General features: G+C 31.3%; 1 protein-coding gene across 1 annotated transcript; it reads right to left on the bottom strand.

The window, feature by feature from the left end:
* Positions 1-1,068: 1,068 nt before the first annotated feature.
* Positions 1,069-11,185, bottom strand: LOC127724128 (neurogenic locus notch homolog protein 2-like). The gene is made up of 7 exons (XM_052230990.1): positions 11,093-11,185; positions 9,977-10,357; positions 8,053-8,118; positions 5,442-5,507; positions 3,692-3,787; positions 2,412-2,666; positions 1,069-1,993 (listed from the first exon to the last, which is right to left on the bottom strand). The coding sequence occupies exons 2-7, from the start codon at positions 10,317-10,319 to the stop codon at positions 1,887-1,889; spliced, it is 933 nt and encodes a 310-aa protein (XP_052086950.1). The 5' UTR covers positions 10,320-10,357; positions 11,093-11,185; the 3' UTR covers positions 1,069-1,886.
* Positions 11,186-19,902: the final 8,717 nt, after the last annotated feature.

Below are 19,902 nucleotides of genomic sequence, written 5' to 3'. Positions count from 1 at the left end.
TGCAAATGAGACAACTCTTCATCCAAGTAACAATTTATAAAAGTATGCATGTATATATCATAAACTAAGTCTTCTGTGTACAATTTTGTCATTTTTTACGCATCCATATTGTACAATCGTCAAAAAAGCATTTCTCTCTGCCTGTTATGATGTGAAAATATGGCAGCTAATTAATTGTCGTGTTTGGAAACCGTAGTTTAGCGATTGTCACCTTAGTAAACAACAAACGAAGAAGCATGGATATTTAGCACGTGATTAACATGAACAATCAGATCATAATAGTTTATTTCAATGACAGATCCATGCGTATTGCGATTATTGGATTTTTACGAGAAAGGTCACACTGAGTTCACTGCATACGGAAATGATATCGGCGAATTGTTTACTTGAATCAAGCATTTAAAAAAAAGGAGACGTCTTCTAAATTTGGACAAATTATAGATTTTTCTTGAGAAAAAAGTATTTGTACATAAGTTTTATAATAAAAACAAGCCATTTAGTTAAAAAAAAAAAAACATATGCATATTTTTTTTTTTTTTTTTTTAATTTGAAGTTGCATATGACTTTAACTCTTCAGATGGATACAAATAGAAATACGCCTAATGAAAAAAAAATTTTGTGTATTTCAGCGCACCAAATTTTCAAAATATTTTTTTTCATATTCCAAAATATCATAAATTTCTGGTTCAAACTGACTAAAAAGGGTGGGTGCCATATACAATATATATGTCTTACAAACACGCCTATTTCAACAATACAATATATGAATGCAATACAATGAACGTTACGGTTTTGTGTTCAAAGATGACCGCGAATGATCTTCTGTATGCAAATGAAAACAGAGATCTGGAATATGCCCCAAACAAATGTCAATGGCACATATAACAGCTAGAGATATAAAGTATATTATATCAAGCATACGAGAGGTAACTCAGCAAAAATCTTATTTAACTGTCCGGAGTCTAAAAGAAATTGCGAATAGATGAAAAGGATATTACTAGTATTCAAGATCTGCTGTGATAAATAATATATATAAAATAATATTTTTAGAACTTTTCAATCAATGAGAAGCATACGCATGATTTTAATTTTATAGTTCGAACACTGCTATGAAAATAAGTCCGTTGAAATACACATGTTATGTAACAAAGAAATATTGCATTAAAATTATTCACCAACAATAAGTTTTTATTTTGTACGCTAGACGCACGTTTCGTCTATAAAATACTCATTACTCATTATCGAATAAAAAATGAAATACACTACTAAGTTAAAGAGCATTAAGTCCGAGTCCTTAGTAAATACATACATTCTTTCTTTGCCCTTCATTCTAATGGCCTGAATGGATTTAGATATTGCAATATTTCGGCCTTTCTGGTGTGTGTATGAAACGTAAATCCAATAGAAAAGGGAACTGATCAATGTTGTTTTTTATATCAAAAAGTAGAGTAAGGCCATTTTACAAATGATTTTATCTTGACTGTTTAGAAAACGTTTGCACATTCGCTTTACAATATTGACTGTTATATCATTAACAGCCGTTATCGACAGATCCACAGGGACGACATGCACTTGCTGGATTCTGGCAGAATAAAGATTTTGAATCAAAGACTGTTCCTTCTCCACAGTGTGCTAGTGTGGAGTTTCCATTCACACAAATGTAGTAGATATCACACCTTTGAATCCGTTCACTTTTATAGTTACCGTTTGGCCGACCGGAGCAGTCAACACCATATCCAACCTGCCAATAGGATGTTGGAATTTCGAATAAATCTCTGCATTTGCCATTATAAGGTGCCATGTTGGTTTGACAGGGATTACCGCCATCATAGATAATTCTTTCATCTTGACATTCAAAATAATGTCCTCCGGGTGGCTCAACGTATTCATTTCTGTACATTCCATTCAGAGATTCCCATGCAGTCAGGTGTAAAATAAACGCAGACTCTGCATGGTCCATGAACGCAATTATAACTAACAGCAAGATAGTCACCTGTATGTTAGAAAAACAATGTTAAGTTAAAATTTAAGAGTAAATCGTCTGCCTATGGATATTTTTTTTTTCATATTTATAATGTTGTTTTCGACGTTTTTACTTTTTCAAACCGTTAAACCAATGCAAAGTTGGTAGTAGTGGACAACCTACCAGTCCTTAATGTCTGTACGATTTTTTTTATTTATTTATTCATTTATACTTAGTTTTTTTATTATAATTGATAAGTTGCATTTGTCAAATATTTTTCATTTGATTCGCTTTCTTGGTTCTTTTTGAAGAATATTACATAAAAGTTTCCTAGATAATACACGCTACACCTAGATGTAAACACTTTTCACAATCAAATTTGGATACCGTAGTTTTGCGCAGTCTTATTGATATTCAACTTTGTTTTGTATTGTTCTTATCAACTCACATTTGTTTTTTGTTTCAAATCTAGACCTGCAATTCACTTCCGTATAATTATGACAGGTCAAAGTTGATGTGGAGAAAAGTTCAGGGTACGGACATTCATGCAGGTAGGCAGGTCTCAGAATTTGTGGCCTATGAGTGTATAGTCTGTCTTCTGTGGGAAGGGGCGACACCGCTTGGCTGCAGTTATAGAATAGCTGACATGTATTTGGGTGTGGTATAAGTGTGTCGGCATCATATTTGCATGTTTGGTTGACATCTGGAATAAAGATTATTTCAATTTAATTAAGATAAGATTGAGATATAGAAAATTGGCATCTATTATAAAGAAAAGGAATGGTCGGATGTTTGGTCTGATACATATACATATATTCATTTCCTTTATCAAGGGTTTTTGAAACAAAAACAAAAAATACAAATAACGTACACGAATACTTAATTTGAAATCAGTTTACATGACATGCATTTATATAGCGATTAATTGAATAGCTTCTTACTTTCGTACACAAAAAAAATTAGATATTATATGAATAACTTTATTTTGAAAATGCACATGATGTTCACGTGAAACATTTTGATGTTATTTTCGTTTGAGGTAAAATGCATGTGCATTTCACGTATAATTCACGTGAGTTTTTCCCTGTGTGAGGGAATGTTTGGTATATTATAAGTTGTATCAAATACAAAATAGATTACACCTTAGGAAGGAAGCTATTAAACCAAGAATTCCAAATGGTGAAGTTGAAATCATCCCTTCGTAAATTTTACGGACGCCATCACGAGTTGGTTGGCCGTTATGGAATAACCGTTTCACAGATGATATCGGATATGTTCCTTATGTCGTAAATACAATCCACTTCCCTTTTCACCACGAATTCACCGCCGAATTATACTATTTACAGGGTTTATAATAACATGAGCAACCCGACGGGTGCCACATGTGGAGCAGGATCTGCTTACCCTTCCGGAGCATCTGAGATCACCCCCAGTTTTTGGTGGGGTTTGTGTTGCTTAGTCTTTAGTTTTCTATGTTGTGTCTTGTGTAGTATTATTTGTCTGTTTGTCTTTTTATTTTTTAGCCATGGCGTTGTCAGTTTGTTTTCGACCTATGAGTTTGACTATCCCTCTGGTATCTTTCGCCCCTCTTTTAGTCCTCGAAATATTTATCCTTTAGATGCGTTTAAGGTTATAGTACAATATTTGTATTTTTTGCATATATTAAATCCAGTACTAGTATGAAATAAACTCATCGTTAATACCAGAATTAAATTTTTTGAAACCAACCTATTTCACATTTGAATCCAGCGAAGCCATCTTCACATAGACATGTATAGTTTACGCATGTTCCTCCGTTTACACATGGTCCTATCAAACATGACCCTACAATGAGACGATAGTTTTATTCATTCAAATATCAAGCTTTGAACGTTTGTTTGAACTGTTAAGTAAACTGATTTCATACCTCGTGACATGAAACCAGTTTACATACAAAAAAACTTGAAAACAATCTAAATGAATAAGTTTTGCCTAGAGAAAATAAAGGAGAGGGTAAATATATAATGTTATAACAATGTAAGTTGAAAACGCAAAAGAAAATCAGAACATAGATAAAACACTATACGAAAAACTGAAAATTGAACAACAAAAAAATACACCAAACAAACATGGTTAGCTCAGGTACTCTGGGCAGGTTAGAACAGAAGTATCCGTCACTTTAAGCTGTATTGTCCTCATTCAATTTCCCTTCTTAAAATTTCTCGTTAGTGACATGAGTAAGATAGTCAGGCTCAACTGCATGAGTCTTTTAATTTTAACCTTTTTCGTCATTTTTAAAGGGGCACTAGCTATCAAATTCATGTTCACCGATTTGACTCAAATTCTCATATTACATTTATAACAATGTAAAACATTTATCCAAATTATAAAAAGTCTGAAATAAACAATTTACAGGGCATAAGTTCGATAATATGTAGCTTCGTGTCGTGTGTATTTTAGTCTAGACGTCATCTAATTAACTATCGAGATGACCCCGAAAACAACCGACGATCACATAACACGATATAAACATAAACATAAATATAAATAGACATATGGACCTCGTGCAAATGGATTTTTCTATGTCTGTTTGATTTCAACTTTAAGGTTGAAAAAATAAGTTAATTTTCGATTTTACCTGTATAAGAATGATTTATTGTGGATCGAATCAGTCAATGAAATGATTAAACTTTGTTTCACTTTCAATGTTGACATTCTTTTTCTTTAATAGCCTAACACGCATCAATCATGCATGATCCATCTCTAGCTAAGGGGTTAAATTGAAGTTCACATGAATACGGATTCAATGATGTCGAATTGTTCACTTGCAAGTGAATAATTCATCATCGATGTTTCTTAGCTTATTTTGACAAAATTGAACCATACTGACTGCTAATAACGAATTATTATTTCACTATTTCACTTCCATTAATGATTGAACAAAAAAATCATAATTTAATTTTTTTATGTATCTCGTGCTAGTGCCCCTTTAAAGCTTTAAATGCTAACTTAACGAGATAATAAGAGTAAGATGCTTGCATTAAAGTGCCGATCATTTAGTTTAATTTACATAGAAATTATGTAACAGAACAGATGATTAAAAAGATTTAAAAACGTATTGAAGTTCAATGCTTTCTTCAAACTTTGAAGTTGACAATAAGAGTTTTTTTGTGAACTGATATATTAGTTTTGTTGCTGTTTTAAACAATTACCTTAGATATAGTCTCGGGTGCAGGAAATTCATTTTTCTTCTTTTATATGTATATTGAAAAATCAAGATAATGAAACTACGCCAATTAGACAAGCACAAATGACTGAACCAACTCGTTTATGTATTCATGGAATATGATAATCCTTATCTACCTAATTAATGTCTTATTTATGTCTTATCTAAGGAGTTTGATGCATGGTCGAAAAATAAAGGCAAGGACAAAACATATCATTTGGTTAACTGAAAGTGGTAATCGTGTGGATTACTGTGGTTAGTGAGAAGACATACCAGGACTGTCGATTGTTTCATTATTGCCGTTATATCTAGACATATTGCATTGTGTTGAGTCTGTATCTGAAAATAAGTTTGAAATAAAATAGAAAAAGGAATTTATTTATAATTTTTGAATGCAGCAAATGTTATTTTATAAATATATAAATGGTAGATTTTCACGGCGTCTTAATTTCACTATTATTCTTTCGAATATTCAATATGTTCACTTATGTCATGGTGGCATTATTACCATCATGTTCTTGATCTATGCTTTTTACAACCATGGAATCGATGCCATTCCGGTGAATGTCTCGTCCAAGGTATCACCAGCCACGCTTTTTGTGTTTGTATCAGTCTTCAAACTGTCATCAAAGAGCTCCACTGTTTAGTTTTATGTAGACAAACTGGTATTTTGCGAAGTTTTTACAACCACTTGGTCGATGACAGTGCTGGTTGACGTGTTGTCCCCGAGGGTATCATCAATTGAATTGTTTCATATTATTCAAATCGGGGCCTTTTTATAGACGACTATACGGTATGGGTATTTCTTGATGTTGAGGGCCCTATGGTTGGCTATTATTGCTTACATCTACTCCATTTTAGATTTGGTGAATAGTTGTCTCATTGGCAATCATATCACATCTACTTATTTATATATCAACCATATTATTCAAACTGGTTCGTTTCCAATGCCTTCAAACTTCGTATAGAATATAGTCCTCAAATAATTTCGATAAAAACCCCACTTATTAGTCTTATGTATACAAAACTAGCGGTTAAAGTTCCAAAGTATAGCCTTTTATTTTTCAATAGCTCTTACTCTCTTTTGTATATCATTTTATTCTGGTATCAGCTAAATTAAACAAAGGTATACAGAAAAACATATTATTTTACATTACATTGCATTGTACATTTGTTGAGGAAGCTTATATATGAGCTATATTATAACAGTATCAGGAGCATCACAGCCGACAGGTTAACTCTCTACTACATATGACTTTTGAATCATTCGACAGATCATACATATATGAATCGAACACTGTCGACGAATTTGGTGTAAATCTTTTTGAGTTGATGAGCTAAACATTTTCTTCACATATTTGTCGGATAAATGGTTTACTTACTTGATATGTAACCCAAATTCTCATATTTGATTTATAACATACTAAAACGTATATCAAAATTATAAAAAGTATAAAACAAACAATTTTCAATGCATAGGCTTGATGATATGTATCAGCATTTTGTGAGTATTTTAGTCTAGACACCATTTAATAAACTATCGAGGTGACCTCTGAAGACTGCCGATAGTCATCATGGTCATATAACCCGACAAAAAACCAAAATAAATGGCGAAATCGTGCAATTGGATTTATCTGTGTCTGTTTGATTTCATATTATACCCTTATTTCCGTTTCAATGTTGACATTCTTTTCCTTTTAAACGCATGTTCACCGATTTGACTCAAATTCTCATATTACATTTATAACAATGTAAAACATTTATCCAAATTATAAAAAGTCTGAAATAAACAATTTACAGGGCATAAGTTCGATAATATGTAGCTTCGTGTCGTGTGTATTTTAGTCTAGACGTCATCTAATTAACTATCGAGATGACCCCGAAAACAACCGACGATCACATAACACGATATAAACATAAATAGACATATAAATAGACATATGGACCTCGTGCAAATGGATTTTTCTATGTCTGTTTGATTTCAACTTTAAGGTTGAAAAAATAAGTTAATTTTCGATTTTACCTGTATAAGAATGATTTATTGTGGATCGAATCAGTCAATCAAATGATTAAACTTTGTTTCACTTTCAATGTTGACATTCTTTTTCTTTAATAGCCTAACACGCATCAATCATGCATGATCCATCTCTAGCTAAGGGGTTAAATTGAAGTTCACATGAATACGGATTCAATGATGTCGAATTGTTCACTTGCAAGTGAATAATTCATCATCGATGTTTCTTAGCTTATTTTGACAAAATTGAACCATACTGACTGCTAATAACGAATTATTATTTCACTATTTCACTTCCATTAATGATTGAACAAAAAAATCATAATTTAATTTTTTTATGTATCTCGTGCTAGTGCCCCTTTAAAGCTTTAAATTCTTACTTTACGAGATAATAAGAGTAAGATGCTTGCATTAAAGTGCCGATCATTTAGTTTAATTTACATAGAAATTATGTAACAGAACAGATGATTAAAATGATTTAAAAACGTAGTGAAGTTCAATGCTTTCTTCAAACTTTGAAGTTGACAATAAGAGTTTTTTTGTGAACTGATATATTAGTTTTGTTGCTGTTTTAAACAATTACCTTAGATATAGTCTCGGGTGCAGGAAATTCATTTTTCTTCTTTTATATGTATATTGAAAAATCAAGATAATGAAACTACGCCAATTAGACAAGCACAAATGACTGAACCAACTCGTTTATGTATTCATGGAATATGATAATCCTTATCTACCTAATTAATGTCTTATTTATGTCTTATCTAAGGAGTTTGATGCATGGTCGAAAAATAAAGGCAAGGACAAAACATATCATTTGGTTAACTAAAAGTGGTAATCGTGTGGATTACTGTGGTTAGTGAGAAGACATACCAGGACTGTCGACTGTTTCATTATAGCCGTTGTCGCTAGACATATTGCATTGTGTTGAGTCTGTATCTGAAAATAAGTTTGAAATAAAATAGAAAAAGGAATTTATTTAATTTTTGAATGCAGCAAATGTTATTTTATAAATATATAAATGGTTGATTTTCACGGCGTCTTAATTTCACTATTATTCTTTCGAATATTCAATATGTTCACTTATGTCATGGTGGCATTATTACCATCATGTTCTTGATCTATGCTTTTTACAACCATGGAATCGATGCCATTCCGGTGAATGTCTCGTCCAAGGTATCACCAGCCACGCCTTTTGTGTTTGTATCAGTCTTCAAACTGTCATCAAAGAGCTCCACTGATTAGTTTTATGTAGACAAACTGGTATTTTGCGAAGTTTTTACAACCACTTGGTCGATGACAGTGCTGGTTGACGTGTTGTCCCCGAGGGTATCATCAATTGAATTGTTTCATATTATTCAAATCGGGGCCTTTTTATAGACGACTATACGGTATGGGTATTTCTTGATGTTGAGGGCCCTATGGTTGGCTATTATTGCTTACATCTACTCCATTTTAGATTTGGTGAATAGTTGTCTCATTGGCAATCATATCACATCTTCTTATTTATATATCAACCATATTATTCAAACTGGTTCGTTTCCAATACCTTCAAACTTCGTATAGAATATAGTCCTCAAATAATTTCGATACAAACCCCACTTATTAGTCTTATGTATACAAAACTAGCGGTTAAAGTTCCAAAGTATAGCCTTTTATTTTTCAATAGCTCTTACTCTCTTTTGTATATCATTTTATTCTGGTATCAGCTAAATTAAACAAAGGTATACAGAAAAACATATTATTTTACATTACATTGCATTGTACATTTGTTGAGGAAGCTTATATATGAGCTATATTATAACAGTATCAGGAGCATCACAGCCGACAGGTTAACTCTCTACTACATATGACTTTTGAATCATTCGACAGATTATACATATATGAATCGAACACTGTCGACGAATTTGGTGTAAATCTTTTTGAGTTGATGAGCTAAACATTTTCTTCACATATTTGTCGGATAAATGGTTTACTTACTTGATATGTAACCCAAATTCTCATATTTGATTTATAACATACTAAAACGTATATAAAAATTAAAAAAAGTATAAAACAAACAATTTTCAATGCATAGGCTTGATGATATGTATCAGCATTTTGTGAGTATTTTAGTCTAGACACCATTTAATAAACTATCGAGGTGACCTCTGAAGACTGCCGATGGTCATCATGGTCATATAACCCGAAAAAAAACCAAAATAAATGGCGAAATCGTGCAATTGGATTTATCTGTGTCTGTTTGATTTCATATTATACCCTTATTTCCGTTTCAATGTTGACATTCTTTTCCTTTTAATAACTGAACACTTCCAATTCATGCCATCTTTCTCAGCTAAGGAATTAAATTGAAGCTCACATGAATACGGATTCAATGAGGTCGAAAATTCACTTGCAAGTGAATAATTCAGCAGCCACATTTCTCAACTTGTTTTTACAAAATTGCATAAACTGGCTACTATTATTTCACAATGTCACTTTCATTAATGATTGAACAAAAAATAATCAAATTTTGTCTACTAGCTAATGCCTCTTTAAGATGCATCTTTTCGTTGGATAGGTGATACTGAATAAAAATAATATTAAAAAATACTGGACATAAAAACATATTACACAAACTCAAGCGAAAAAAATAACTAACAAATTATAAAACATTGAACATCTTATAGTATCGTAAATTTGTTAATACTAAATGTAGTGTGGTTCAACATGTTTCATGTGCACCAAAATTGTCTTTCTATGCCATATGATAGGAACGCAAATTACCAAATAAACGACCAATTTGTTATATACTTACACTTGTCCTTGTTTTCTGAATAAAAATGTTTTGTTGCAAAGAAAGTGGCAGCAGCTGTAACTCCTACAGAAATCAAGATGCAACACATTATAAGAAATATTGGCCTCAATAGAGATTTGTTCTTTTGATGAACTTCATAGTCTGATCGCTTAGAATCCGCCTTGAGTGTTGATGTCAGAATTATATAATCATGATTTAAACCATCTTTGTCTGGAGACAATTGATCATAATCGGATTTGTCGACATTTTCAAGACATTCGTCGTATTCTACAGTATCGGATAAGTCGGTTGGGTATCCATCGACGACATTGTTTACATAACCACCTTGTTGTACTGTTGACATCTTGCCAATTGTCGTTATTCCTGTTTCGAACAGAAAACCTATTGTAAAAAAAAATGATAACACCCATTTATATACATTTTTAGATAAATGAGGTTTACTTACATTGAATGAAGAAACCAAACATAAAGGAGCATTGTAAAACATATTGATCACACTATAATATAGTTTTCACGTCATTATTTTTGTCTGTTGAATTTGAATAACTAGATAAAATCATATAAAATCACAAACAAAGTATTCTAGAAGTGGTGACATCCATACTATTTTTAAAAAAAGTTATCTTATGATGAAATGCAATTTGTGTTTTGTTTTTGTTTTTATTTTGATCATGATCAATAAAATAATTTCATGCATTTAATAAAATCTAAAACAACAATAACGGTTGAGTTACGTACCAACCGTACCTAAAACATAGCAAATCAGGAAACCTCCAATGAGATTCATCAGTGGCAATCTAGTCAAATCTAGTTTGTTTTGTCACTTAACTGTGTTAATTCTAATACTGAATCCCTAAGCAAAAAGATTCGTATGGATCGGGGGTTGCAGTCAAAGTTCACTTTGCTTACAATGCATGTTACGACATAGAAATTGTATATGTTAGGGGTCATAAAAACTGATAATTCATTTATGTAGCGATATCTCAGTAAACCGGAAATAATTTCTCAAAAACATAAATTTGAACAAACAAACAAACTAACATATTTATATTCACATTTATATTTACGCAGGTAAAAAAAGCATTCAAAATAAATGAAGATAAATTCCTAACTTACAGCATTACCTTGATAGCTAGAACATCTCCGATAATCTCCTTTATTATTTCATATATTAAACTAGACGCATATTACTTTAATATATTCAACTGCTCGTCAATAAGCATTTGAATGTATTGTATTTTACAAACTAATATATACAAAATTTAAAGACTCATAGAACACTAAAATATTATAGTGTCGAACGGGTAGAAATAGAAGACTATTGTTGACGAAAATAGATATAATTTGAAAGGAGTATTGATTGACCAGGATGTCTGGCGGATACATGTACATAAACGTCAATTTATAAAGCTTAACACTGATTTGGAATATTTTAGTAATACGAAACCACACAACTGAATGTTGTATTTGAAACTTTTAAAGTCCAAATAACAAACAATATATGAAATTAGATATGTTTAGATATTTTTCATGTTAAAATTTGCAATTGATTTTGGTTACTTGTCTACTTTAGCATAATTGATCACGTAATTTCATTGAGGCTAAGAAAACTTTGCCTTAAGTTTTCAGTGTTGTTGATTTTCGAACGATCGACAAACAAGAATTTGCTGCACGGCAGATGTAAACATTGCTTACCAGCTACAACTAAACATTATAAAGCCTGTAAACAAAAATATAAAACCATTCCCTTTAAATAAGGTCTAGGAATATTTGACAAAAGTTTTTTCTAGTACACTGAATGTTTTTAAAGTTTTAACTATCCGCAAAAAGGAAGGGATTACCGACAGATATAAAAATTGCTTATTTGCTTCGACTACTCAATATGAAGCTGCATACCAAATAAAGAATTATTTCCTTTTGTAGAAAATTATCGACAAACAGGAAGTGACTACACGGCAGATTTAAAAGTTGCCTACCTGCTGCATCTCAACAGTATGAATTTGATAATCAAATGTAATGATTCCGTATCATACAACCCAAAAAGTTTGACGAAAGTGATTTACCAAAGAATGGACGAAATCCAGCGGCTACTATGACACACGATATTAAACTAAGCGAAGCAGGTTATTATCTGAGCAACAGGAAACATTATCAACATTATCATTGCACTAATATATAAACTTGGTAAAGAAATTTTTATGGCCCTCAACAAAGTTTGGACTTTGATAAATTGTTGACAATCTTAGTTATACAGAATTTTTTTCTGAATGCCTTCAGATATTGGGATGATTTTTGGTATGTGAGTTAACCATGATGAGTTACAGATCAAGTTTAAGTTTCGTTTTGCATTGCAAACTTTTGCCGAAAATACGGACTTTAGACTTTGATAAATTGTTGAAAATTACAGTTATATACGAACTTTTTTATACACGCCTTCAGATTTTGCGCTGGTTTTTTTTAAAAGGGAGTCTACCATGATGAGTTATAGATCAAGTTAATGTTTCGTTCCGCTATGCTGACTTTAATGTTGTTTCAACACATCTTGTTAGATCTGCAGTACATCCACTTCCTGTTTGCTGATCGTTTGAAATCTAACTACTCATTGATCAAAGAAATTTTTCATTAACTTGAACTAGTTCTGGATTGGAGAGCTGGTTACTATCCATGCATGTTTGTGTCCACATTTGTTGTTGAAATTGCAAATTTTTCAACTTTTTGAGACGGGGCCATTCGTGTCGTTCCGACACATCTAGTTAACTACAAATATCCTGTTCTTTTATTTTTCTATCAAAGAACAGTATATAATAGTTTATAGGGACGACAATTGATATACTTTATAATATTTCTGTTTTTGAAGATTGATTTGTATTTTCTTAAAAGATTTGTGTAATTTGCACATCGATAAACACTCATTTAAGATACGGAAAACGACTGTTGTCTCTGATAATGTTTAACTATTAACTAAAAAATAAAGCATAAAATACAATTGAAAAACAGACTTGGTTCAAGCTTTAAAAAATCACGAGGAGTTAAACTAGTTTGTGCAAAGTGTTTTGTGTGTGTACCGGCCAACAACGCAGTTAACAATATGGTGGGGGTATGACATAAACATAATAAATATTAAAAGGTTCTTAAAGTATATTTAAGGCAACGCACTCAACAGAGAGTCACATGTTGAATAATTATGAGACTATCACGTGTCAAATTGAGGCATCTTCTGAACATTTGAAGGTCCCTTCTATGTATTGGTTGCCTAAATTACAAAAAAAACCTTTTTAACTATTGCTTCTTCTGTTTCAAGTAAATTTCCTATAACGAATCTGTCTTAGCTTTTAGCTATTAGTTGTTACCATACTAAAATATAAAAACTTTTGTAAAAAACATAGACAATAAGGAAATTAGTTATCTTTAGAGTGTCAAAAAACTCTTTGGATTTACGTTCTTTCGGTGGTCCTGTTAATTCAGTTGACAGTTATGACATTTCGACACTTTGCAGTACACTTCCACACAATTTTATTAAACATCCGTTGATTTTATTTTATTAAATGGTTCTTTGTGAAATATAATTCCAGCACCACATTATAAATATTATCAGCTCGGTAATATAATCTTTTGTATCTACCATAATTTAAACAAATCTTTCCAAAATTGTCCGTTTATAAGTTTTGAATTTATAAAGAGGTTTCGAAAACCTCAGCAAATTTGACCTAGACGGATGTGGCTATTTTCTAAGATCTTTTTTGGTTATAAACATGTAGCTCCCCAGTTTTTTTATACATTCTTTAGTTTCAAATATTTGGCTTTGACCGTTCCTAATGAAAATGCATGTAATTTCTGATGCATGAAATTTAAAACGTTTTGTTTTCTTTTTAAAAGGATATCGTCTGTAATAAAACAAAACTTTTCTATACATACTTTCTGGAACTGTGTTTAAATGACTAAAGTCTGTTTTACAACATTCATGTACGTTTTGTTTATAAACTGTGTCGATATGATGTAGATTTAAATATGGGCACCATTTGTAGCCCTTTAGTACAAACTTGCCACTGTATTATAATGAATCATAGTTTATTGCAAAACAAATTAAAAATCATACTAGTAAGAACGTGATGAAAATTGTCTTTAGTTAATGTTCGGTCCATTCATATTTTTATTTGACAATTTATTTCCAATCTTCAAAGTATGGAGCATGTCATTAAAGAATCAGGCGTACAAACAATTCTCACAACAATCACTACAAACCAGTAAAAGTCTGAAATGGCCTATATCTGTACTCGACTGTACTGATTTTTACTCGGCCAGTCTGAATTGGTCAGAATTTTACTCGACATTCATAGACCCCAGTCTTAACCATACTCGACTGTACTGATTTGTACTTAACCCTTATTTTTGCCATTGAAAATAGTCTGAACTATTACTCGACCAGTCTGACACAGTTTTAACCCATTCTCGACCTGTACTCGACCTATTTTTTCAGTCTAAACCATACTCGACCAAAGGTCTAAACAATACTCGACCAGTCTGAACCATACTTGACCAAATAACCTCTACTTTTTTTTTATTCTAACTGTTAAAATAAATTTCTTTTTAACTGACATTACAAAAGCCACAATAAAATAAAGATATATGTAAAACAGATTTTTACATCCTTGCACGGTTCTTAGATTTATTAAATAGGGATAGTTAAATCAAATTATCTTATATAATAATCTTATTACTACTAGTATATTGATTTTAAAGTTTAGGAGTTTTGTTTAAAAAAAACATTTTACGTAAAAACCACACCTATACTGAGGGTAATAAACCTTATTAAGGTGCTTCTTGTTTGGCATGTGTGTTTTTTTTAAAACTTAATTTAATTTCTTAAATTCCTAAATAAAAACTACATTGGTTTCATGGTTACATAAAATAGTTATATACTTATCTTTTTAATGAGGTAACAGCAGCCAACAAAATCACTGAAACTGTTTAACCTTATATTAAAAATATATATATTATTATAATTTCAAAAAGGGATACAAAATTAAAGAAATTAATAAAATTGTTGTGAAGTATTAAGTTCAGACTGTTAAGTATGGTTCAGACTACAGTCGAGTATTATCAAGTAAATTTCAGACCAATTCAGACTGGTCAAGTAAAAATCAGTACAGTCGAGGATAGGTCATTTCAGACTTTTACTGGTTTTTAGTGAATACTGACATGCAATCTAAAAAAAATAGATTATAAATATTACAGATTCAAAAAAACAATTTATAACGCCAAATCTTAAAAAGCAGAGCTGGATTTTTGGGCTTGTTTGGCACTGTAATTTAATAGAAAATAGAACATTGTTTAATACAAGTACTAACCACATTTTGAAGCATTGAAATAAAAGATTTCAAACAAATTGAATATTCGTCGAGCCTCGATAACACAATTCTACGTCTTCTTCTACGGCGGTGATCTATGTTAGTGTGAAGCATGCAAAAATCAGACTAATAAACTTTTGTGTCATATTGGTATTTACCAAAGGTTGAATCTGAAAATAAGTCTGCATACTTTTCTGTAAATCGGATGAAAATGTATGTAGTCAAAGAGAACAAAACATATGTACGTTATGTTTATCATCTTTATATATCAATTAAGTTATAGAGAAAGTCCAAATAACTGTCCATTCCTGGGAAATAATGGAGCGGAGGCCCGTAAGACCGACGCCCATTATTTCCTAGGAATGGACAGTTATTTGGACTTTCGCTAACTTAAAATACACCTTAAATATTAAAAACGAATCTTTAAATTATGACATTTTAATGAATTTTATTTAATTTTGTAATAGTTTTCTTTTCATTTTCCCCGTGTTGTACCCAAGAATCCGCAGTCAAAATTTAAGATCAAGCTGACCATCTACTCACTTAACGAAGTATTTATGAACAGTAGAATAATTACTATAAAAAGTTCTTGAATAAAGTTCATTCAGATTTATGTTTAAAGTCATTGGATACGGTCGTCTTTCTTGTGGTGGGATTGAAAGGATATTTATTTGTGTCTTTAAGTGGTATTTCGGGAGAGTTAAAAACATAAGTATTTATGCATATATGTTAATGGATTATGTGTGTTTTTCGTTTGATAAATATTGAATGTAGAATCGTCTGTGAAAAGTGAAATGGTATAACTAGAATGAATTTCCAGGTATGTAACACTCTAATATAGGTTATTTAACTAATAACGGTGTGCTCGATTTTAAGTCATATCGAAAACAAAATGTGATTCTATATTTCAAACCATTTTATTCGATGAAATAAAATGAAACAAGAAAACAGTATTTCATGCACAACCCAACATTTCGTCTTTCCCTTTGCTAATTACAACGAACAAAACTTTTATGAATTTTTTTTAATAGTATTACAAGCAAATTGAAAGTATTTTTCATTCTTCCCTATTATCAGAAAGGAAGTTAAAAGCATTTCTGGATTCAGTTTTGTATGTATTTAATTTAAGTGGACAACTACCTTTTTATTTCATTTAAACATTTATTTCAAGATTAACGCCGTTTATTTGCACTGCCAATATAACTGTTATATTTGCCACTGGACATATAACAACAGTGAATGAATTCGATTATGTTACGCGTTTTTATTGAAAATTGAATAGAAACCTCGCTCAATATTTAACACAAGCCTTATTCAAATGTTATACATACCCCCTCAAATTGTATTCATTAGTACTATATTATTTAAATTATAACAACGAACAATCAAATAAAATGAAATATATTTTTCTCTTACTTTCATTATTGAATAATGTTATTGTGTTCAATATTACAGAAGAATTCACTGACTAACCCACAGTTAACACATTTGATATTTTGTAGATGCACAGAAGAGGAATGGGACTCAATGGAAAATATTCGTTTTTACCCACTTTGATACTATCCGTGACAAAAATTCAGCCAAGATTTGCATCGGAAAACAAACTGTGGATTACATTGTTGAATTTTTATGAATACGATACTATATTTTACACGATGAAATTACGACTCGCAAATAAAAGCTGTTTGTTAATAATGAGATATTTAGTGTTCTTTGTATTACTACTATCCAAATTAAAAAATAAATCCAGTAAAAGTCGTTTTAGTAAGATTTCATCTTTATTCAATATCGCGTTACGTCCTTTAGAATTATTTCTATGGGTGAACACTTTTACAGAAAGTGCCCATTGAAATATCCTAAGAGCAAAACGTCCTATTGAATGAAGACGAACAATAGAAAATAACTCTCCATTCCTGAAAAATAATTGAGAGTTTGAACAAAAGATTTACGTCACAGGTGTATTTAAAGTTGTCTTAAGTTATTTGTCTCTCTTTTTTTCAAAAACATAAGTTTCAAATACCATTGATATAGGAATGAATTATTGAATACATATAGAAGACCAAACTTCAGATTATTCCTGTTTTTGTTAATAATCCCATCTTTTTTATATCTTCGACTTATTAAGACTTGAAATTATCTTTTTCCCAGATGTCAACCAAATAAGGCAATAGTAGTATACCGCTGTTCGAAATTCATATATCGATTGAGAAAAAAACAAATCCGGGTTACAAACTAAAACTGAGGGAAACACATCAAATATAAGAGGAGAACAACGACACAACAGAAACACAACATTAAAATGTAACACACACAGAAACGAACTATTATATAACAATGGCCATTTTCCTGACTTGGTACAGGACATTTTAAGAAAAAAATGTTAGGTTGAACCTGGTTTTGTGGCTAGCCAAACCTCCCGCTTTTATGGCAATGTTAAATATAACATTAAAATGACAACAGTACATGACAGGTCTACAATACAAATAAATGGGAGAACATATAGGACAGAGAAACATACGAATAATAGCTAACAAAAGGTACAAGGTTTAAAATTTAATACGCAAGACGTGCGTTTCGTCTACACAAGACTAACCAGTGACGCTCAGATCAAAAAAGTACGAAAGCCAAAACAAATACAAAGTTGAAGAGCATTGAGTACCAAAAGTTCCAAAAAGTTGTACCAAATACGGCTAAGGTTATATGTCTGGGATAAGAAAATCCTTAGTATTTACAATAATTCATACTTTTGCAAACAGTAAATTTATAAAAATGACTATATAATAGATATACATGATAACACCGAAGTGGTGAATAACTACAGAATAAAAACGGATACATAAAACAACATAAACCAGCACATAAAAATTCACAGCCGAGTTAGCCAAAGAGATCAACGCAAAAAAAGTGACGTCACATTTGAATTTCTGAAATTTCCCCAAAAAAGGATAGAATTAGGATAGAATTCAAGATTTGGTTTATAATACTCATATAACATTTATTAATAACAATGAAAATTACAATACTAATTAATATAAAATGTGGTAGTAATTAGATAATTAATAGTATTATCTAGCTATGTCGGTGTTTCTTCTAAATCAAACTGTAAACCAAATATATCGTATAAATTTAATTGACCCAAACTAAAATCTAATTAATGAACTTGGTGATTAATTATCTTTACCATAACACACGAATACAACAGAAAAAAATAAGATTTACAACTACAAACATGTAAATATGATACCAACACACTCATACCACATCCAAATACATGCCAGCTATTCTATAACTGCAGCAAAGCGGTTTCACCCGTTCCCACAGTAGAAAGAATCTACTCTCATATTCAACAAATTCCGAGACCTGCCTACCTGCACGAATGTCCTTACCCAGAGCTATTCTCTACAACAATTATGTCTTGCCAGAATTATACAGACGTAAAATGTGGGTCTAGATATGAAACAAAAAACAGATGTGAGTTGATTTGAACAGAACAAAGTAAAGGTGAATATTAATATCAATAAGACACTGCCAAATTTTGGTATCAAAATTTGATTCTGAAAAGTGTTAGTGAAATATCTTGGAAAAATGTACGTAATATTCTTCAATTTGAATCAAGAAGGCGAATATTACGACATATATCAAATAGTGAATAAAAACATTCAAAATACAAAAATATAAATACAATTCGTAACATTGTGGGTACACGGTTAGAAAAGGTAAAATACATAGAACCAACATTGTGAATATTATGTAGTTGATTTTCGTCAATCCATAGGCAGATAAAATTCATTTTGATATCACTGTTAATTAATCATTGCTTTCTAACTTGTATGTGATTACCTTGCGGTTAGTTATATTTGCAATGCAGCATGTAAAGTTTGCGTTTATTTTTCACCCGACTGCATGGGATTCTCTGACGGAGTATACAGAAATAAATACGTTGCGCCACCAGTAGAGGTCTATTTTGAATGTCAAGATGAAAGAAACATGTATGATGGTCGAAACCCCTGTCAAAACAACATGACACCCTAAAATGGTAAATGCACAAATATGTATGAAATACCACCATCCTATTGGCAGGTTGGATATGGTATTTCTTGCTCTGGACGCTCAAACGGTAACTACAATGAGCGGATGGCCCATGGAAGATGTGATATTTATTTCACTTGTGTAAATGGAAACCCAACACTTACAACCTGTAGTTCAGGAAGAGTCTTTGATTCCAAGTCTACATTCTGTCGAGATCCACCAAATGCATGTCGTCCCTGTGGAACGGTCGATAACGGCTGTTAATGATATTATAGTCAATTTCGTAAAGTCAATGAGCAAACGTTATCTTAAAAGTCAAGTTTAGACTATTGTTAACATGTCCTTACTCTACTTTTTATAATATAAAACAACAGTTTCCATCTCGATGGGATTAAACTGTAATACAAACAAAACAAAAAAAGGCCGAAATATTGCAATATCGAAATCCATTAAGAATAATATCATGAATATGTTCAATGGTATTTTAACAATGAGAAAAATATGTTTTGAAAATTTGATATGCTGAAATAGACAAATGAATTCAGAGGT

Source organism: Mytilus californianus, unplaced genomic scaffold (assembly GCF_021869535.1).
Source record: "Mytilus californianus isolate M0D057914Y unplaced genomic scaffold, xbMytCali1.0.p SCAF_14, whole genome shotgun sequence".
NCBI classification, from domain to species: Eukaryota; Metazoa; Mollusca; class Bivalvia; order Mytilida; family Mytilidae; genus Mytilus; species Mytilus californianus.
This window is presented reverse-complemented; position numbering and strand designations above follow the sequence as displayed.

What these genes read in the sequence shown, in the direction of transcription:
- LOC127724128 (XM_052230990.1), bottom strand. Translation starts at nt 10,319, where the DNA reads ATGTCAACAGTACAACAAGGTGGTTATGTAAACAATGTCGTCGATGGA. An exon ending in TGAAACAGTCGACAGTCCTG is followed by an intron (nt 5,508 to 8,052) that starts GTATGTCTTCTC and finishes ACTTATTTTCAG; the next exon opens with ATACAGACTCAACACAATGC. An exon ending in TGGATTCAAATGTGAAATAG is followed by an intron (nt 2,667 to 3,691) that starts GTTGGTTTCAAA and finishes TCTTTATTCCAG; the next exon opens with ATGTCAACCAAACATGCAAA.